Source organism: Myotis lucifugus, unplaced genomic scaffold, assembly GCF_000147115.1.
Source record: "Myotis lucifugus unplaced genomic scaffold, Myoluc2.0 scaffold_21, whole genome shotgun sequence".
NCBI classification, from domain to species: domain Eukaryota; kingdom Metazoa; phylum Chordata; class Mammalia; order Chiroptera; family Vespertilionidae; genus Myotis; species Myotis lucifugus.
In genome coordinates, this window is record NW_005871069.1 from 7,373,762 (window position 1) to 7,396,519 (window position 22,758).

A 22,758-nucleotide genomic window follows, 5' to 3' on the forward strand; every position below is an offset into this window, starting at 1 on the left:
TTAATATATTTTTCGATTATCCCAAAAACACACAAAAAGAACACTCTTTTGATTCATAAGGAAAGCCTTAAAGGAAAGCATCGCCTTCTGAGCGAATTAACATGACACTCCGAAACACAAAGACTTAGCTTACTATAACCGCTTCTGAATTTCCCTGCATCCAGGTACCCAATTGAAAATACAGGCATCTGGTTCTCTTCCTGGAGCCACTGAATCAGAATATCCAAAGGTAATCCTGGAAGTTGCCTACTTTTAGCAGTTTTCCATGTGATTTTTATGTAGTCAGACTGATCCTAGTAAGGGACCTACTATTTGGAAACTACTATTTTTAATAGCTTAGTTGTAGTATTGATGTTCTATGTTTGACTTTGGTAAAACAAAACTTTTTTTTTTTTTTACACAAGGGATCCACAAGTACACTACCATAAAAATTCAAACAATACAGAAGCAATTATAGAAAAACAGTTAAATCCCTCTTTTTATTCACACCTCCCTACCCCTACAGTGTAAAACTCCAACTCCAGGGGTAAAATTCATTAATGGTCTAGCATGTAGCTTTCCAAAATCTCTTTTGTATGTGTTACACATATGGACACCACATACGGTTTTAAAACAAGATTTAGTTGCTAAAGGGGGACATATGCAATAAAGAATCACGCTTCAGAAAAGGTGCTTGTTTTATTAATCCTCACCTGAGGATATTTTTTCCATTGGTTCTTAGAGAGAATAGAAGGGAGGGGGAGAGACAGAGAGAGGGAAACATCCATCTGTGAGAGAGATGCATCAATTGGCTGCCTCCCACATATGCCCCAACTGGGGCCAGGGATTGAGCCTGCAACGGAGGAGGGACGTGCCCTTGACGAGAATTGAGCCCATGACCCTGAGAATATGTTTTTATTGATTTTTAGAGAAAGAGAGGAAGGAGGAGAGAGAAAGAAAGAAACATTGACGTGAGAGAGAAACCCTGATCACTTACTTCCCATATGCACCCCGACTGGTGATCAAACTCGCAACCTGGGTATGTGCCCTGACGGGGAATCAAACCTGAGACCCTTTGGTGCATGGGACAACATTCCAACCAACTGAGCCACACCAGCTAGGGCCAGAAAGGTATCTTAATTGCCAAATTCATATCAATTAATGAGTTTAAAGAATGATAGTATATATGCTACCCCTTAACCCTGCATTTTTTCTGCAAGAATTTTGTTTAATATGTATCGAGGAAGTAAAGAAAGAACCATTAGCTATCATAATAATTTTCTAAGGAAGATAAAAGCTGGATTTTAGAACTAGGGTTTTCAGGTGGTGTCAGTGACACTTCTGAATCTGCCTGTTTGAGAGAGGTAGAAGTTTAAGTCACACCTGGAACTGGAACAACTGTGATGATGAAAGTCCTCTGTTCTTGTCCCAGCTGTTACTGGGGTGTTTATATTAATTAGGTCTCTATTTATTCCTCTACCACTTAAAAAATTCTCACACAGTAAAGTATGAATATTAAAATGTTTAAAACAGAGAATATATAAAGAAAAGGCTATTTGTTTGGGCTAGGGCACAGACAGCACAATATCATTAGAGGAAGAGAGAGAGAGACATCGATTTCTGGTTCCACTTATTCATGCATTCATTGGTTGCCTCTTGTATGTGCCATGACCAGGGATCGCACACACAACCTTGATGTATTGGGTCAATATATCAACTGAACTACCTGGCTAGGTCAATAATATCATTAGTTTTTCATATTTTTGGGGAAGACCCCTATAAATATCTCAAAATGCTATGAACACTGTCCAGCACTTAGAAAAGTGACTGGCACATAGTAGGTGCTCAAAAACATTTATGGAATGACTGAATTACTTTAGAGGCATCACTTGCACCTTATTTGTGTTAGCAATATAGTTAGCAATAACTTTTCTAGAGTAAAGAATAAGTGTTGGAAATTTCTGAAGTAAACATCAAGTATATACAGTATTATAATATAAACTAACCTCATGGTAAACCCTGGTGATAGTTAGAAAACTGATAGATCTTTCCTGAAACTTTTGATGTATGAAATTAACATACATAAATCACACTGTTAAAAGATTAAAAAGCCAAAAAAATAAAATGCTTTAACTTTTAAGATTAGTATACAATTGGGCATGTATTATAAACACATCTGAGATACATAAAGTATCTTTGATGAAAGACACTCAATGAAGAATCCTTTTCCTCAACCTAGGATACAACTAACATTACCACTCAATTTCTTTATGACAAGAATTCAAAGTTCCTTGTTCACAATAATCTACTTATTCTGCCAATACCCCTAATGTCTATTTATACTGATTAACAAAAGTAACAAGTTGAAGACAGAGCTGCAAAGGTAGGTTGCATATTCTTTTTAGTCAGCAGCTATTTTTTTACATGTTTTCCTCTAAAGAGAAAGAAAAAAATACTTGTAATTTGACACATGGTAGCAAGGTAGTGTTTTTTTTTGTTTTTTTTTTTTTTAAGGGAACATTCTGGCCATGAAGGCTACAGGAAAGACAGAGTATTGAATGAATACTTTCTCTTAAACAAGCTAAGAACAAAAATAACCAAAAGGGAGAGTTTTAAGATAGAAACTTAAAAGGCAGAAATATTTTGCTGCCTGGTACAAACACTGTTAGTGCTGTTAGCGACCGTACTTTTCCCGGAGTTCCGCCTCTTTAGACACCGTTTCCTGCAGCATCTTGTTGTGCCTTTCTAGCAGAGTATCATGTTCAGACTGTAATGTCTGAAGTTCAGACACATTGATCTGTAAATTATTTTGGGTATCTTGTAATTTGATCTTTAGTTGGTCAACCAGCATTTCCAGGTGTTCTCTAAAATAAACAGAAATAAACAGTTTAAAATATTTTTGAAAGAAGTGAACATGATGAAAATTTTACTTTTAATCTTTCAATGTCAGACTTTTGCTATTATTATGGATGATTCTAAAGTAAATAAAATAATCAGAAGAATTCAGAGACTAGAGTTAAATATGATGCAAAAGACATTGTCAGATTTTAGATCTCAGGCACTTCAGGTTTAAACTTATATGTTTCATATTCAAAAGGGGCAGATCATTACAAGGCATCAAAATAACATATTTTATGTTGTAGGACTATGCCATTAATTTAAAAAGAAAAAAAAATAACATAGTTCTAAGTTAATCATTATGAGAATGGTAGATTAGATCAAGTTATAGTTAAACAAGTCCTTGGAGAAAAACAAACAAAAAAGTACTTGGAGAAAGAAAGTCCCTGGAGAACTTGGACTTTGTAGCTAGATCTTGAATTCCAACCGGTAATTCTACCACAACTAGTACAGTACACTATATTGATTAGTTTCTTTTTTTTTTTAAGTAATGTATAAGAAAGTAGAAGGGGTCAGTCCCCTCAGCCTCTGCCGCCACCCCTCTGCCAGTGCTCCAGAGCCACTCGCCACTCAGGCAAGTGGTCTGGCGGGGGAGGGAGCGAGGCCAGTGGTCCTGCGTGCTCTGCACAGCAGCTCCATGGGATCAGCGTGAGGCGTCCTGTGCTCTGAGGACATTCCCAATGCTGCACTGAAGAGAACCCATCTTCCGTGGACTGGGAATTCCCGGAGAGCTGCGTTTGTGAACAGCTGGCAGGAATTTCCTAAGTCCCATCTCTTCATTTTCCTTTGTGTTGCATTTTGGAACATCCAGAAACCATGAACACGAACAACATTAGCAATGAAGAGTTTGACTGCCATTTCCTTGATGAGGGCTTTACTGTCAAGGACATTCTGGACCAAAAAATTAATGAATTCTCTTCTTCCGATGATAAGGATGCTTTCTATGTTGCAGACGTGGGAGACATTCTAAAGAAACATCTGAGATGGCTAAAAGCTCTTCCTCGGGTCACCCCATTATGCAGTCAAATGCAATGACAGCAGGACTACAGTGAAGACCCTATCCACCATCAGGATGGGATTGGACTGTGCCAGCAAGACTGAAATACAGTTGGTGCAGAATCTTGGGGTGTCTCCAGAGAGGATCACCTATGCAAACCCTTGTAAACAAGCGTCTCAGATTAAATATGCTGCCAATAACGGAGTCCAGGTGATGACTTTCGATAGTGAGGTTGAGCTGATGAAAGCTGCCAGGGCACATCAAAGGCAAAGCTGGTTTGTGTAATCAACCCAGCGCTGGACAAGTATTTTCCATCAGACTCGGGAGTGACACTTGTAGCTGAGCCAGGCAGGTACTATGTTGCATCAGCATTCACACTTGCAGTTAATATCATTGCCAAAAAACTGGTCTTAAAGAACAAACAGGCTCTGATGATGAAGATGAGTTGAGTGAGAAAACCTTTATGTATTATGAGAATGATGGAGTACATGGATCATGTAATCGCATCCTCTATGACTATGAGCACATGAAGCCCCTTCTGCAGAAGATGCCTAAACCAGATGAGAAGTATTGCTCATCCAGCATCTGGGGACCCATCTGTGATGGCCTCAGTCGCTTCTTTGAGCACTGCGGCTTGTCCGAGATGCACGTGGGAGACTGGATGCTCTTTGAAATCATGGGTGCTTATACCATGGCTGCTGCTTCTACTTTCAGTGGATTGCAGAGGCCGACTATCTATTATGTGATGTCAGGGCCAACATGGCAACTGATGCAGAAAGTCCAGAACCGAGACTTCCCGCCCAAGGCAGAGGAGGATGCCGGCACCCTACCTGTGTCCTGCGCCTGGGAGAGTGGGATGGAGCGCCTCCCGGCAGCCTGCATGTCAGCTCGCATTAACGTAGAAGCCATTTCTGTAGCTGTTATGCGAGCGTAGCTTGACTTAAGGGATTTGGGGGGACCATTAACTTAATGATTGCTAGTTTGAAATGTCTTTGTAAGTGGGGTTGGCACTTACAGATGGAACAAGGTGGAAGGCCTAGGTGATGGGGTCACACTTATCTGTGTTTCTATGGAAACTATATGGATGTTTGTTTTATATGGATTTTTATTCAATTCTCAAACATGCAATGAGAGCGCCCCTTAGCTGCCAGGCAAGCATTTGTAGCTTATGCATTGGCAGAACCGGCCCAAGGCTTAGTGTTGTGACCTGTTTTAACAATAAAGTACTTTGGAAATTAGGCATTGAAAAAAAAGAAAAGAAAAAGAAAGTAGAAGGAACATATAACACTCATATTAAAATAATGTGAACCGCAAATTCTGGCACAATTAAAAAGTAAAGTCTTGGAAATGGTGACATTTTTATATTGTGTAAAATATTCAACTTTAGCTTTAAGATGAGCTATATTGATAGAGAAAATATCTCATCATTTTCATCCTATAGTTGCTATTTTTAATGGACACCTAAACAAAAATTAATACAAGCAAAAACATACAAATACTGCAGGATATTTAGTTCTATTTGGAACAGTAAGAGTCAAATGTAAAACTGCTTTAACACTGAACTTCTACTTATAAAAAGAAAATACACATGCTGTAGAATGCCCTATCATTTATTCCTAGCATATTTTAAAATAATTTACAAAAGTATGTTAGTTTTAAGAAAGCATTAAACAATACACTATTGAAATAGTAACTGAGATGATCATAAACTTAAGAAAATCCAATTCTAGACCAAAAATTTAGTACTTAATTTAAAACTTGTGAAATAAGTAAAATTTTAGGAAACTTCTGTTTAGCATAATTAATGGTGAATAAGTATATCATGTAAACCTTTTCATTCTTGTATTTCTAAACTTTCAAGATTGGGAAACTTACAATGTAACTTTGTCTGTGTTTCACTATGACCAGATTCTACTGCAAGGTGAAAATATTATGCCTGTATTTCAAAGCCTGTAGCCTGGTTTCACTGTTTCCTTTACACATATTTTTGAGTTTGTAACAGTGCTTTTCACAGTGACCTTCCCCTGCTGCTGTCTGGAACACAGTGAAGCCAATACCTTTCTCGTTGCTGATTACATGCAAAATACCAGTCAAAAGAAATCCAAGTAGGATTTTCAACCTACTGGGTGGAGAATGTGCCATGGGGAGAAAAACCCTGCACGTTTCCTATAATTCAGACTTTACCTTTCTTGTTTAGCTTCCTCAGTTTCACCCTGAGAGGCAGATTTATTTTTCTGTTGTTTCAGAACATTATGAACTCGGACTTTGTAGCTTTCAAATTCAGAGGTTATAGCAGCTTGTTCCACCTATAATATTTAAAAGAGAGAAAAATTTTCTATTGCATTTTCTTTAAAAAAAAATATATATATATATACACACATATATATTTTTTTATTGATTTCAGAAAGGAAGGGAGGTGGAGTGAGAGAGAGAAACATAAATGATGAGAAAGAATCATTGATTGGATGCCTCCTGCATACCCCACACTGGGGATTGAACCCACAACCCAGGCATGTGTCCTGACTGGGAATTGAACCGTAACCTCCTGGTTCATAGGTTGACTCTCAACCACTGAGCCACGATGGCTGGGCGCATTTTCTATTGTAACATGATCCTCTATTGTCTTTCAGAGAGTAATGCATTAAGATGACAACTTGTTTTTGAAAATGAGGACAATGGCTAACACCTTTTAGCCCCTAATTATTAACTTCAGCTAAAAATTGTGCTTGGTCTTACACTTTTTAAAAGATTTTGAATGATGTAATTTTGTCTAACTAGAGATATGCATCTACCATGTTTTATTCCCTGTGTGGACCGAGAAAGAAGATACCTATTAAGAAGGGCTCCTGGTGGCTAAATACCAGTCAAAAGAAATCCAAGTAGGATTTTCAACCTACTGGGTGGAGAATGTACCATGGGGAGAAAAACCCTGCATGTTTCCTATAATTCAGACTTTACCTTTCTTGTTTAGCTTCCTCAGTTTCACCCTGAGAGGCAGATTTATTTTTCTCTCAGGGTGAAAAATAATGGCTCAAATTTTAAAGTACAAAGCCTAGAAGATCTTGGCGTAGGTGAAAGCCTGTACTCATTGCCTCCCACAACCAATCAAAATTACAACTAAAATACAGAACCACCATCATTCAGAACTGCCTGAAAGCTGGCTGAATGGAAGTCCTACAACTAGAGAAATAAATAAGAAAGTACTTTGAGACTGGTAGGAGGGGTGGAGGAGCTGAAGGGGTTGGTCCAACGCTCTTGTGTGCCCTTTATTTAATCGAAGCGAGATCGTCTCTGTGGAGGCTATCAGCGTGGAGCAAGGCGTCCTAGCCCCACACCAAACCTCCCAGCCCAGGCTCCCAGAGATGGGGAGAGAAGTCCCTATAACCATGGATTATAGAAACCAGCAGGAATTGTGGCTGAGTGACACAGAGGCTGCTAGAGACCCGGGTGTTCCTCTTAAAGGGCCAGTACACGAACTTACTGACTTGATCACTCTGAGCTCCAGCACTGGGCAGCTTTAGGGGACCCAGACACATACAGGGAGGAACTGGATTGTCTGGCATCGGGGCAGAAACTCAGGGGTGGCTTTCTACCAGACAGGAGTGCTCACAGGGGACAGTGTTCCTGTCCTGGGACCTTCCCTGTCACAGGCTGACTGGCAGACATATTTGAGTCTCCATCAGCCTGGAGCATACTGTTAGTTCTGCCCTGGGAATTCCCTGAGATCCCACCCCATCCAATTTGCAGTCCCACACAAGCTGTTTGTAGCAGCTTTTCCATATGAATGGCCAGACCGGGCGCAGGCTTCAGACTTTGCTAAAATCTCTTAAACAAGCTGTAGCTGGTGACAGTGTGCCCCAAACCTATCAATAAAAGGCCCAAGACCTGGCACTAGCACCACCCTGCCTTGCTTCACAGCTGGGCCTAACCTGGGCACCTCCAAGCCCAATGCAAATAACAGCCATCTGTAGATCCCTCTGTAGCTCCTGCCGGATAGCCCCAGGCACTGGCTGACTTTGAACTTCCCTGAAGGCCCTAGAGCCTGTGCACCTGGTGGACAGCTTCAAACCATAGCAGATTACAACTCTACACATCCACAAGTGACCTACTCAAGAGGCAGACTCAGTGAGCACCCAGCCCCACTGAAGCAAGTCCTGCTCCATAGGAGTGTTTCCTGCACAGCAGCTCTCCCACTGTAGTTGAAGTTGGTCCTCACAGCCAAGTGGCCTGGAGGTCACTTCCTCCCAGTGACACCAACAGCAATCAAGTCTTAACTATAAGACTGCATACAGCCCACACAGGGGCATACCTAGAATGCCCAGCTCAGATGACTAGGGAGGCTGAGCCACTGGGCCCTACAGGACAACTACTACACAAGGCTACTCTACCAATTCTAGGAGACATAACAGCTCTACCTAATACATAGATACAAACACAGGGAAGCAGCCAAAATGTGGAGACAAAGAAACATGTCACAAATGAAAGAAATGGAACCAAGCAAACTACTGGATATAGGGTTCAAAGCCACGGTTATAAGGTTACTCAAGGATCTTCATGGGACTTAGTGAGACTTTTGAGGATCTTAGTGCGAATGTCAAAGACACGGAAAAGGACCAATCAGAAATTAAGCATACACTAACTGAAATAAAGAAAAATTTAGAGGGATTTAACAGTAGAGTAGTACCAGAATCAAATAAACAATTTGGAATACGAGAAAGCAAAAAACACCCAATCAGAAGAGCAAAAAGAAAAAAGAATCCAAAAATATGGAGATAGTTTAAGGAGCCTCTAGCACAACTTCAAGCATACCATTTGCATCATGGGGGTGCCAGAAGGAGAAGATAGCAAGATACTGAAAACCTATTTGAAGAAATAATGACAGAAAACTTCCCCTACCTGGTGAAAGGAATAGACTTACAAGTCCAGGAAGTGTGGAGAGTCCCAAACAAGAGGAACCCAAAGAGGCCCACACCAAGACACATCATAATTAAAAGGCCAAGGGTTAAAAACAAAGAAAGAATCTTTAAAGCAGCAACAGAAAAGCAGTTAGTTACTTACAAGGGAGCATCCATACAACTGTCAGCTGATTTCTCAACAGAAACTTCGCAGGCCAGAAGGGAGTGGCAAGAAATATTCATAGTGATGATAACAAGGACCTACAACCAAGATTACTCTACCCAGCAAAACTCTTACTGAGAATTGAAGGTCAGATAAAGAGCTTCACAGACAAGAAAAAGCTAAAGGAGTTCATCACCACCAAACCAGTATTACATGAAATGTTGAAGGGTATTCTTTAAGAAGAGGAAGAAGAAGAAAAAAAAGATAAAAACCATGAACAATAAAATGGCAATAAATACATATCTACCAACAACTGAATCTATAAATCAATAAAAGTGAACAAGAAATTTAATGGACAAAATGAACTGATGAATAAAATAGAACCAGAGGCATGGAAACTTGGAACAAACTGATGAATCTCAGAGGTAAGGGGGGAAGGGGTGGGGTAAGACATTAACCAAAGATCTTACCTGTGGACACAGACAGTAGGGTGGTGAGGGCCTGGGGCTGGGTGGGAACCAGGTGGAGGGGGCAAGGTGGGAAAGAGGGACATCAGTAATACTCTCAACAATAAAGATTTTTAAAAAAGAGAGAGAAATTAAATTAAAATAAAAATAAAAAACAGCCTAGCCCTGGCCTGACAGCTCAGTTGGTTAGGGCATCATCCCAATACATCAAGGTTATGGGTTCGATCCTAGTCAGGGCAAATATAAGAATCAACCAATGAATGCATAAATAAGTGGAACAACAACTGATGTTTCTCCCTCTCCCTCCCCCCACAAATCAATCAGTAAAAAACAGGCCTAACAGCCATTTCTACAAAAGGGTCCCTCATGCAAACTGCACATCAGGCAGAAACCTGCCCTGAACTAACTGCCTCTACACTGAACTGTCTGCCTGCATGTGCTTCTGCCACCTGAGCCAGCCTATCTTATAGGAATTCCTGGAATCCTGTTTTAACCAATTGGACTAAGGCTTTCCCTAGTCCAACTGAAAAGAGAAACAGCTCTTTTCTGACCAATTAGGAATTGCCTTTTAGACCAATCAAGGACTTGGAGTCCTCATTTGCATGAGGATAGACTAATTAGGAACTAGGGGCATGGACTCCTTTCTATATAAGTCAGCTCCTCTCTGGCTCTGAGGCCACACTTTTCCATTCCACTGAAGAGTGCATTTCACCAGCTAAGCTAAACCACCAAAAATGCCTCATTGGAACAGAGTGGACCAGACCAGCACAGGGCAAAGCAGACCAGTGAGGAGCAGAACAGAGCTGCCTAGCAGAAGAGGGGCCTGGCCAACTGTTGCCTCTTCCCAGGGCTGCCTTCACAGCAGTACTGTTGTTATAGTCATGCTGTATCACAACTGAGCTGTTTGCACTGAATAAAGATTTTCTTCACTGCACCCCAAAGTGATGATTCTTGTTGGTGTGAAATTGGCACTAATGACAATTTGTTGACACCTGGTAGAATAATTTACTATCCATACATTTTATAATGACACTATTTGCCTTTAGAAATTTAGGAAGATTTTCATGTATGGTGTATCCTCTTTGTATAAATACAAGAAAAGCAGAGATTAAAACTGGCTACAAAGTCAATGGATGCTCCACAGACATGTTCCCAGGACCAATGTGGAATTACAATTATAATTTTAAAAAAAACCACCATCCTGAATAATCAACTGAAGACTAGCTGGAGAGAACCCTGATAACCAAGGACAGAAAGTGGAGACCACATAGTGAGTGGAAGGGCGGAGGTGAGAAAGGGCTGGTTGGACTGCCACAGACAGCAGCTGAAGGTACAGAGGGGTATCTCAGCTGTAGGGGGTTGCCCTCTGGGGTCTAAACCCCAAGCTGGGTCCCCAAGCAGAGAGCACCAGAACTGAGAAAGGTGCCCACATAGCATCTGGCTGCAGAAAGCAGCAGGGTTACTGTCTGCTAGGGAGAGATGGTTGGAAATGCAGGCACCCTCTTAAAGGGCTATGCACAGAATTTCGTGTGCACCCACTCACCTTGGATTCTGGCAAAGGGAGGGCAGAGTAGACTGGAGCTGTGTGACTAGAAGAAGCCAGGGTTGGGGGATCTGGGATTAGAGCTCGGAAGGCACACACTCCAGTTTCCTGTGCTGAGTGATTCCCTCACAATGCAGGGGACATCTTTCTGATGCAGACATTTGCTATACAGGCAGTTTTTTCGCTGGGGGAAAGATAGTTAACCCACCCTATTGGAAAACCCCTTGCCCCAGCTTGTGGAGTTTCTGAGGCCAATTAAGAGACCGAGAATAACATTTCACCTCCAGGCAATTGCCCCACTCTGTTGGAAAAACTGTTGCCCCACCTGTGGATGATTCTCAAAACTGAATCCAATCATTATGCAGGTAGAGGCAGGTCTCTGGAGGCTTTGAATATTTGCCTGATCTAATCAGTCAGAAACAGCATTTGACATTGGAAAGCGTAGCAGATCTACTTAATATACAGTCACAAACCCAAACAGCCAGCCAAAATGGGGAGACAATAAAAACAACCACCAAAAGAAAGAACAAGATAATTCTCCAGAAGAAGAGCTAAATAAAAAGGAGCTTCCCAGACAAAGTAAGGCTAAAGGAGCTTATCACCACCAAACCTGCACTACAGGAAATCCTAAAGCAGTGGTTCTCAACCTTCTGGCCCTTTAAATACAGTTCCTCATGTTGTGACCCAACCATAAAATTATTTTCGTTGCTACTTCATAACTGTAATGTTGCTACTGTTATGAATCGTAATGTAAAATATCTGATATGCAGGATGGTCTTAGGCGACCTCTGTGAAAGGGTCGTTCAACCGCCAAAGGGCTCGCAACCCTTGGTTGAGAACCGCTGTCCTAAAGGGACTGCTCTAATGAGAAGAAGAAATAGAGAGAGAAGCCCAGGCATACAGAACAAAAATTGCAATAAATAAATACCTATCAATAATAACTCTAAATGTAAATGGAGTAAATGCTCCAGTCAAAAGACATAGGGTGAATGAATGGATACAAAAACATGACCCAACTATATACTGTCTACAAGAGACCGACCTCAACAAAGAACAAAGGATTCACCCAGAAAAAGTGAAGGGATGGACAAAATTCTTCAGGTAAATGAAAATGAAATAAAAGCTGGGGTAGCAATACTTATGTCTGAGAAAATAGACCTCAAAGTGAGGGCCATAACAAGAGATAATGAAGGCCACTGCATAATACTAAAGGGATCAATACAACAAGATGACATAATTCTAGTAAACATATGGGCCCAATATAGGAGCACCTAAATATATATAAATAACTTCTGGAGGATAAAGGGAGAGATTGACAGCAATACAATCATAGCAGGGTACGTTAACGCCCCATTGACATCACAATATAGATATTCTAGACAAAACATCAAGAAGGAGACAGCAATCCTAATCAGTACAATAGATCAGATGGAATTAATTGACATTTTCAGAACATTTCACCACAAAGCTACAGAATATATATTTTTCTCAAATGTACATAGGAAAATTTCAAAGATAGACCACAGGCTAAGACACAAACTAAATCTCTACAAGTTCAAGAAGATTTTAATCATATCAAGCATCTTCTCAGATCACAATGGCATGAAATTAGAAATCAGGTACAATAAAAATACTAAAAAACATTCAATCACATGGAGGCTAAATAGCATGCTATTAAACAGTGAATGGGTTACCAAAAAGATCAAAGAAGAAATGAAAAACATCCTGGAAACAAATAACAATGAAAACACAACAATCCAAAATCTATGGGGCACAGTGAAAGCAGTCCTGAGAGGGAAGTTCATAGGGCTACTGGCCTACGTAAAAACAAAACAAAACAAGAAAAACTTGTAATAAGTTATCTTACCCTACAACTTAAAGAATTAGAAAAAGAGCAACATGAAAAATTCAGAGTAAGTAGATGGGAGGAAATCATATAGATCAGAGCAGAAATAAATGACATAGAGACCACAAAAAATACAAAAGAACTGGTTCTTTGAAAGGATAAACAAGATTTATGAACCTCTAGCCAGACCCATCAAGAAACAAAGAGGCCGAAACCGGTTTGGCTCAGTGGATAGAGTGTCGGCCTGCAGACTGAAAGGTCCCAGGTTCGATTACGGTCAAGGGCATGTACCTGGGTTGCGGGCACATCTTCAGTGGGAGATGTGCAGGAGGCAGCTGATCGATGTTTCTCTCTCATCGATGTTTCTAACTCTCTATCTCTCTCCCTTCCTCTCTGTAAAAAATCAATAAAATATATATTAAAAAAAAAGAAAGAAACAAAGAGAGCCCTATCCGGTTTGGCTCAGTGGATAGAGCGTCGGCCTATGGACTGAAGGGTCCCAGGTTCGATTCTGGTCAAGGGCACATGCCCAGGTTGTGGGCTCGATCCCCAGTGCGGGGCACGCAGGAGGCAGCCAATCCATGAATCTCTCTCATCACTGATGTTTTCATCTCTCTCTCCCTCTCCCTTCCTCTCTGAAATCAATAAAAATATATATATATATATATTAAAAAAAAAAAAGAAACAGAAAGAGAGGACGCAAATAAACAAAATCAGAAAGGAAAGAGGTGAAGTAACTATTGACCCCACAAAAATACAAAGGATTAGAAACAAAATACTATGACCAACTCCATTCCAACAAACGAGACATCATGGACGAAATGGACATATTCCTAGAAAAATACAATCTTCCAACACTCAATCAGGAAGAATCAGAAAACCTGAAAGGCCAATAACTACTGATGAAATTGAAGCAATAATAAAAAATCTTCTAGCAAACAAAAGGGCTGGTCTGGATGGCTTCACAGGGAGTTTTACCCAACATTCAAAGAAGAAATAACACCTGTCCTCTTCAAACTCTTCCAAAAAATTAAAGAGGAAGGAACACTTCCAAGCTCTTTCTATGAGGCCAGCATTACTCTAATCCCAAACCAGATAAAGACACTACAAAGAAAGATAATTACAGGCCAATATCCCTGATGAACATAGATGCTAAAATCCTCAACAAAATATTAGCAAATTGCATCCAGCAATACCTGAAGAAGTTCATACACCATGACCAAGTGGGATTTATTCCAGTGATGCAAAGCTGGTACTGAAGTATGGTAGCAATCATCTCAGGTAGAAACTGTAGTTTAACTTTAACCCTGCTGTTTGGCTTCTGTACTTATTTGCTTTGTTTAACAATAGAAAAGTTACTTTGATTTTCTGAACTTATGTATGCTACCCCAATTGACTGAATCCTCCGTTGTTGGTGGTTTGAATATCCCATTGATTGTGATCTCACTGGTTTTAGAAAGCACATTCTTCTGTACCTGGGAACCAGAACAGCACAATTATCCTAAATTGCCTCAGTGGCTACAGATAATGTGTTCCGGTTGACTCAGTGGTCCCAAGACCAGGACTGCACAATTACTCTAAATTGCCTCAGTGGCTCCAGATAACGTGTTCCTGTCAACTCAGTGGTCCTAAAACCCATGGCTCCAGGCAATGTGTTTCCGTGGATTCAGTGATCTGGAGACCCAAAACTATAATTTAACTAACTTGCTCAATTCTGCTTCTGTAAACTGCTTTTTTGCAAACCAGGTTCCTCATTTCAAACCCTGAGATGTAATCAATACCTTTGTGATTTTTGCCTATATAAATCTGGTGTTGGGGCTAGGTAATTACTGCGAGATTTGGAGTGCATGGCCCCCTTGTAGTCCCGGATTTGCAATAAATGTGACTCCTTAATTCGACTTCTTGAGGCATCCTTGTGTGATTTGCGGGGGACATTACAACAGTACAATATCCGCAAATCAATAAATGTGATGCAGCACATTAACAGATTGCAAGACAAAAATCATATGACCATATAAATTGATGCATAAAAAGCATTTGACAAAATCCAACATCCGTTTTTGATAAAAACTGTCAGCAAAGTGGGAATGGAGGGATCATACTTCAATATAGTAAAAGCGTTATATGACAAGCCTACAGCCAACATCATACTCAATGGGCAAAAACTAAAACCATTTCCCCTAAGAACAGGAACAAGACAGGGATGCCCACTTTCACCCTTCTTATTCAACATAGCACTGGAAGTACTGGCCATAGTGATCAGACAAGAAGAAATAAAAGGCATCTCAATTGGAAAAGAGGAACTAAAACTCTCATCATTTGCAGATGACATGATATTGTACATAGAAAACCCTAATGACTCCACCAAAAAACTACTAGATTTAATAAATGAATTCAGCAATGTAGCAGGATATAAACTTAACACTCAGAAACCTATGGCATTTCTATACACCAATAAAGAACTCACAGAAAGAGAAACTAAACAAATAAACAAAAACTCATTTACCAGTACAACAAGAAAATTAAGATACCTAGGAATAAACTTAACCAAGGAGGTAAAAGACCTGTACTCTGAAAACTACAGGACGTGGAAAAAAGAGATAGAGGAAGATATAAACAATTTAAAGAATATACTGTGTTAATGGATTAGTAGAATTAACATCACTAAAATGTTCATACTACTCAAAGCAATCTATAGATTCAATGGAATCCCTATTAAAATACCAACGGCATATTTCACAGACCTAAAACAAAGTCTCCAAAATTTTATATGGAATTAAAAAAAGACCTGGAATACCTTCAGCAATCTTGAGAAAGAAGAACAAAGTTGGAGGGATCACAATATCAGATATCAAATTATACTACAAAGCCACTGTAATCAAAACAGCCTGGTAATGGCACAAGAATAGGCATAAAGATTAATGGAACAAAACAGAGATGCCAGAAATCGACCCACGCCATTATGCTCAATTAATTTTTGACAAAGGACATAAGAACATACAATGGTGTCAAGACAATCTCTCCAATAAATGGTGTTAGGAACATTGGACAGATACATGCAAAAAAGTGAAACTAGACAAACAACTTACACTATACACAAAAATAAACCCAAAAGCAATAAAAAGTCATAAATGTAAAACCATAAAAATGCTAGAAGAAACCATAGGCAGCAAAATCTCGGACATCTCTTGTAGCAATATGTTTATGGATACATCTCCCCAGGCAGTGGTCAGCAAACTCATTAGTCAACAGAGCCAAATATCAACAGTACAACGATTGAAATTTCTTTTGAGAGCCAAAATTTTTAAACTTAAACTATATAGGTAGGTACACTGTTATTAACTTAATTAGGGTACTCCTAAGGCTTAAGAAGAGCCACACTCAAGGGGCCAAAAAGCCGCATGTGGCTCGCGAGCCGCAGTTTGCCGACCACAGTCCTAGGGCAAAGAAAACTAAGGAGAAAATAAACAAATGGGACTATATCAAAATTAAAAGCTTTTGCACAGCAAAAAGAAACCATCAACAAAATGAAAAGGTAGCCCACTGTAGGGAGAACATATTTGGCAATGATACATTTGATAAAAGGTTAATATCCAAAATATATAAGAAACTCATACAAATTAACAAAAGAAAGACAATCCAATTGAAAAATGGGCAAAGGACCTAAATACACACTCGACAAAGTGGACATTCAGATGGCCCAGAGACATGAAAAAATGCTGAAAGTCACTGATCATCAGAGAGATGCAAATTTAAACGTCAATGAAGTATCACCTCACACTTGTCAGAATGGCTACCATCAACAAATCAACAAATGACAAGTGGTGGTCAGGATGTGGAGAAAAGGGAGTCCTAGTATGCTGCTGGTGGGAATGCAGACTGGTGCAGCCATTATGGAAAACAATATGAAGTTTTCTCAAAAAATTAAATATGGAACTGCCATTTGACCCAGTGATCCCACTTCTAGGAATATATCCTAAGAAACCTGAAACACCAATCAGAACGAATGTATGTGCCCCTATGTTCATAGCAGCACAATTATAATAGGTAAGATATGGAAACCCCCTTGTATACAGTAGATGAATGAATAAAAAAGCTGTGGTACATTTATACCATGGATTACTATGCAGCAGGAAAAAGGACAGATCTCTTACCCTTTGAGACAGCATGGAGGGACCTGGAGAGTATTATGCTAAGGGAAATAAGCCAGTCAGAGAAAGACACATGATCTTACTCATATGTGGAATCTAAGTAACAAAATAAACTGATGAACAAAATAGATCCAGAGACATAGAAACACAGAACAGACTGTGGAACCTTGTGGGAAGGTGGGGAAGGGAAGTGATCAACCAAAGAACTTGTATGCACGTATGCATAGCCCACGGACACAGATAATAGGATAGTGAAGGCCTGGGGTGGGTGGCAGTGGTGGGCTGTAGGGGTCAATGGGGGAAAAATGGGGACATATGTAATACTTTCAACAATAAAGATTTATAAATAAATAAATAAATACAAGAAAAATAATTCAAAGAAATTAAGTTACTTGCACTTCAGTTTTCAAGAAAGTGAAAAAATTAAATTCTAGGATTTCCACTTTCCTGCAATGATCTGTAAACTCCCATGACCCTTCTGCCAAGAACACACAGATAAGAGTTTTATCCTCTAACAAAGCTACTGTACTGTTTCTGTTTTGTATGCAAGTAAGTAGGCCCCAAACCCCATTCTACTAGAATATTTTATAATCATTTAGCCCTCAGAAAGAACTGTAACACTTCTCTAATAAAAACTTTAGAACGGTAACTTTCTTACACATGGAAATTATAAAACAAAGTTGGAGTGAAAACAACATGTATGCATGTCTTTCCTCTTAGCAAAGAAAGAGTTATCCATGTAACAGGGTTGTGATGGGGTTGGGGTTAGGGTCAGATGAGCTGAATCTGGTATTCATTTAGTAAGTGTTCTTAAATGACAGCAAACACTAAAAAGCCAGACCACAGCCCTCAAGTGAAGTGCTACCCAGTGGGTAACAGCGTCTCTGACATGCTGCTTCTGGGTGAGGAACAAACCTTGGCAGCACGGCACTCTTCCTGAAGGGCTGCCACTTTCTGCTGGTATACGCTCAGGGCGCGCTGGTGCTGGTCTACAGAGGCCTTCAGGTGTTCGTGAGCGTTGTGTTTCTCAGATGTTATTTCAGCCAGCTGAATCTGGAGGCAAAATCTTTTAATTAATTTCTAGCAAATATGATTTTCACTTGTTAAACAGACTTTCTTTAAACATAAACTTGAGTTTAGAGACATGAGTTTCAAATAATTAAGTGACAGAAATATTAGAATTATTTATTATTGAAACATTTTTCTTAATAAATTAGGTTTCCTTAAAAAAAAAATCATGAAAAAGAATTCCAGACTATATGTTATAGTTCAATGGAACTATATTTGGGCGGCGGGGGGGGGGATTCAACTGACCCCCCACCCAGTATCTGTGGGGGATTGGTTCCCGAAACCCAGTGTTACAAAATCCGTGGATGCTCAAGCCCTTAATATAAAATGGCATAGAACAATGCATACAGTTGGCTCTTCACATCTGCAGATGGTTGGTTGAATCTGAGGATGCAAAACCCGCAGCTATGAAGGGCCAACTATGTGTATGATTGATATACAATAATATTTAGCAAAATCCCTAAATGGTATTTTACTTCTACATGGAAAAATTTTTCTAAATCTTAAAAAGTAAAACGAATCTTACTTTATAGACTTCTACTTGCTGCTGGCTTGCCTCTAGCTCACTCTTTAAAGATGCTTGAAGCATTAAGTGATCAGTTTCCTACAGAATAAGAATCTTGGTTAAATTTAAAAAAGAAGTTATTCATAAATACACTATAAGTATTAAAATGTGAAAGTGAGGAATTAACATACTGCTTGCTTTGAATCTGCCAGTTCTTCCTTGGTTTTCATAAGCAATTGCTTGATTTTGGTGTTGTTTTCTTCATATTGTTGCAATGAAGTCTGTAGTGAAGCTAGTATTAAGAAACAATTTCAGAAGAGATGAAATTATTTTCATGAATGTATTTAAATAAACAAGTGACAAGTCTTTTCTTTAACCAATCTTTTAAAGAAACTTGTCTTCACTTTTTATTATGGAACATTTCAGACATAAATGACAGTCGTGATGATAGTGCAATAAACACTACTGTGCCCATTACCTGGCTTTAACAATTACCAACACATGGCCAATCTTATTTCACCCAGTCAGGCCCACAGGTCAAATCTGGCTGCTGTCTGTTTCTGTGAATAATTTTATTAAAACACAGGCTCATTTATTTACATATCATTTTTAAGGCTGCTTTAGTGCAACAATAAATAGTAAACTTGACTAACATGATAGAGACTACATGACCTGAAAATAAAACATTTATGGCCTGGCCCTTTATAAAACAAGCTTGCCAACCCCTGACCTATAGCCTCACCTGCTCTTCCCCTCCCCCTCCTTCTTCTTTTATTTTTTTTTACAAGATATACTAGTACATTCATTTGTAAATATTTTAGTATATATAGAACAGGGCAAAAGTGGGTTTAAAGTTGTTCGTATAAAAAGTAATACAATAATCTATATATATAAAAGCCTAGCGACTAGAATGGCAGAATGACCAGAACGACCAGAACAACCGTTGGCTATAACATGCACTGCGGTAGCCAACCAGCCTGATCTGGGCCCCCATTGGCCCCACTCCCCCGGCTGGCCCAGCCTCCAATCGACCTAGGGACCGCACCCAAGCACAAATATTGTGCACCGGGCCTCTAGTACACACACACACACACACACACACACACACACACACACACGCACACACACAATGGAATATTATTCAGCAATAAAAAAGAACAAAATCTTGCCATTTGTGACAACATGGATGGACCTACAGGGTGTTATACTAAGTGCAATAAGATAGACAAAGAAAGATAAATACTGCCCTAACCGGTTTGGCTCAGTGGGTAGAGTGTCAGCCTGCACACTAAAGGGTCCCAGGTTTGATTCCGGTCAAGGGCATGTACCTTGGTTGCGGGCACATCCCCGGTGTGTGTGTGTGTGTGTGGGGGGGTGTGTGTATGCAGGAGGCAGCTGATCGATGTTTCTATCTCTCTATCCCTCTCCCTTCCTCTCTGTGAAAAATCAATAAAATATATTTTTTTTAAAAAAAGAAAGATACATACTATATGATTTTACTTATATGTGATATAAAACAACAACAAACAAACAAACAAACAAAAAAAACAGACCCACAAATATAGAGAACAAGCTGATGATTGCCAAAGGGGAGAGGGGTGATAAAAAAAAAATAAGACAATGACATTTAATGACTTCCATTTTTTCTTTAAATAATAAAAAAGAAACCTGAACAAATATGTGAAAAAAACCTGTCTTCTGACATTGGACAGTAAGCAGTGTAGTACTGTGATCCCTAAAAGGAGGTAAACAACAAATGAGGTAAAAGCCCTATTATATAGTCCCTGTTCTCTGCCTGAAGCAATTTTTAAACTATGGTGCAGGAAGGGAATCCCAAACAGAGCAGAGGTCTTACTGAGTTGCAAAGATTAACAGGAACAAAATAATGCATAGAGAGCTGTAATCTGAGTAATTCTCAGATTTTATACAGCACTATAAATTGTTCATATTCCTACCAGCTACAGTAAGAAATGTTGTTGAGTACATGGGCACTCAGTAGTCCTCAGATGATTCCCACCTTAATATTGGGACTGAACTAGATCGATAGGAAAGGCTATTCTACACTTGTCCTAAAGAAGATGAAAAACAAGCCACAAAAGGATAAAACTGATCCACAAATAACTTCTTGTCATACAAAATTTAACTCTTCAAATGTATATAAAAATTTTAGCATTCAAAAATGTCAAATTCACATCCAATTAAAAAATTATTTCCCATAAAAAAAAGCAGGAAAACATTACTCATAAACAGAAAAAACCCCACCCAATCAATAGAAATAGAACGAGAAATTACAGAAATGGTGAAATTAGCAAACAATGAAATTAAAATAGCTACAACATTCTTAAGAACTTAAATAAAAACATGAACATAAAGTAGAAATAAATGAAAAATAAAAACAACAAAACAAATGGGACTTCTGGAGATAAAAAATACAGTATCTAAAGTGAGAATGTCACCAAATACAATTAACAGATTAGATAGACACTGCAGGTGAGAGAATTGAAAGACATAATAATGTAAACAATCTATAAATAAGCTCAGAATATAAAAAAAAAGAAAGAAAAAGGAAAGTGAAGGAAAAAATGAATAGATTATGACTGAGTTCTAGGACTTTATCAGTGGTCTAATGTGTGTAATTGGATTCTTGGGAAAAGAAAAGAACGGGAGGTTTATATACAAAATATTAAGGAAAATAATCACCAAAATTATGACAAACCTGAAGAAAACTATAAAAACTCCATAAATCAAAGAAGTTCAATATATCATAAACACGATACAAACAAGGAAAAAATGCACAAATGCACATCTTAAAGCTCTATACCCAGCAAAAGTATCCTTCAAAAAGGAAGGCAGGTTAAAGTTGTTTTCAGACAAATGAAACACAAGAGAATTCAATGCCTGTAGCCTGTGTCAAAAGATGTATTAAAGGAAGTTCTTCAGGCATGAGGAAAGTTATACCTTTTGGACAGAATTGGGATATATATGAAGGAGTGAAGAGCACCAGAATGATAAACATGTGGCTGAATATTAAAAACAAATTCTCTAAGTTTTTCATTTCTTTAAAATGGGTTGATAAACACTAAAATGGTCAGATAATAAATATTATAGGCTTGCAGGTCATGCAGTTTCTGTGACAATTACTCAACTGTGATGTTGCAGCATGAAAGTTGTAAAAAATGACATAAACAAATGAACATAGTTGTGTTTCTACAAAACTTTTATTTATAAAAATAGACAACTGGGCTGTGGGCCACTGTTCACTGACCTATAAAAGATAACTATTTTCAAACAAAAATAACAACAATGTATTATAACACATGTAGAATGAAAATGTATGACAAAAACAGCACAAAGGAGAAAAGAGGAGACAAATAAAGAGTGCCATTGTAAGATTCTTATATAATATACTAGAGGCCCGGTTTACGAAATTCGTGCACTGGGGGGTGGGGGTTCCCTCAGCCTAGCCTGCCCCTCTCACAGTCCGGGAGCCCTCAGTGGATGTCCTACTGATGGCCACAGTCTGGCAGCAGAGGCTCGGAGCAGGCGTCCCGTGTGTGTGTGTGTGTGTGTGTGTGTGTGTGTGTGTCTGCTGGGGGCCTGCCCCCAGCCACACCATGGAGGCTTGGAGCAGGAGCCCCTCTGTGTTGATCTCTCAGGTCCTGGCCTCCACTGCATGCTGTACTCTTCCTTGAGCTATGGCCAGGATGGGGGTGCTGCTTGCAAGCCGGGCTTTCCTGCTCCAGGATCGCCATGGCGACGGGGGAGCAGGCCCAGCTTGGAGCTGCCTGCAGGCTGGGCTTGCTCTCCTGCTCCCGGATCCCCATGGCGACCGGGGAGCAGGCCCAGCTGAGGGCTGCCCGCAGGCTGGGCTTTCCTGCTCCTGGATCAGGCCCAGCTTGGGGCTGCCCACAGGCCGGGCTTTCCTGCTCCCAGATCAGGCGCAGCTGGGGGCTGCCTACAGGCCGAACTTTTCTACTTACCGATGGCCGGATCACCACAGCGACCCTGGCCCCAGCGACACTTTCCTGCTCTCCAATAGTCATAGGGTCCCAGCTGGGGGCGGGGCTTAGCAGTGCGGGGCTTAGGCGGCACGGGGTTCCCGGCTGGGGGCTCAGGTGGCACATAGGGGTCCCGGCTGGGGGCGGTGTTTATGCCCCGCTGCCCAGGGCTGCACATGGGGCCCGGATGGCAGCTTGTGCTGTCCCGCCCTGCCTGTAGTATAGGATAGAGGCCTGGTGCACGGGTG

The 22,758-nt window shown here is 39.9% G+C and overlaps 1 protein-coding gene and 1 pseudogene across 1 annotated transcript in view; one reads left to right on the plus strand and one right to left on the minus strand.

Moving 5' to 3' along the window:
• Positions 1-22,758, minus strand: part of GCC2 (GRIP and coiled-coil domain containing 2) — a 95,414-nt gene that overhangs the window by 12,897 nt on the left and 59,759 nt on the right. The window contains 5 exon segments of the mRNA XM_006085745.3: positions 2,667-2,843; positions 6,059-6,180; positions 17,855-17,992; positions 18,534-18,611; positions 18,704-18,804. Of these exon segments, the coding sequence (XP_006085807.2) occupies positions 2,667-2,843; positions 6,059-6,180; positions 17,855-17,992; positions 18,534-18,611; positions 18,704-18,804 (616 nt within the window).
• Positions 3,694-4,808, plus strand: LOC102426567 (annotated as a pseudogene).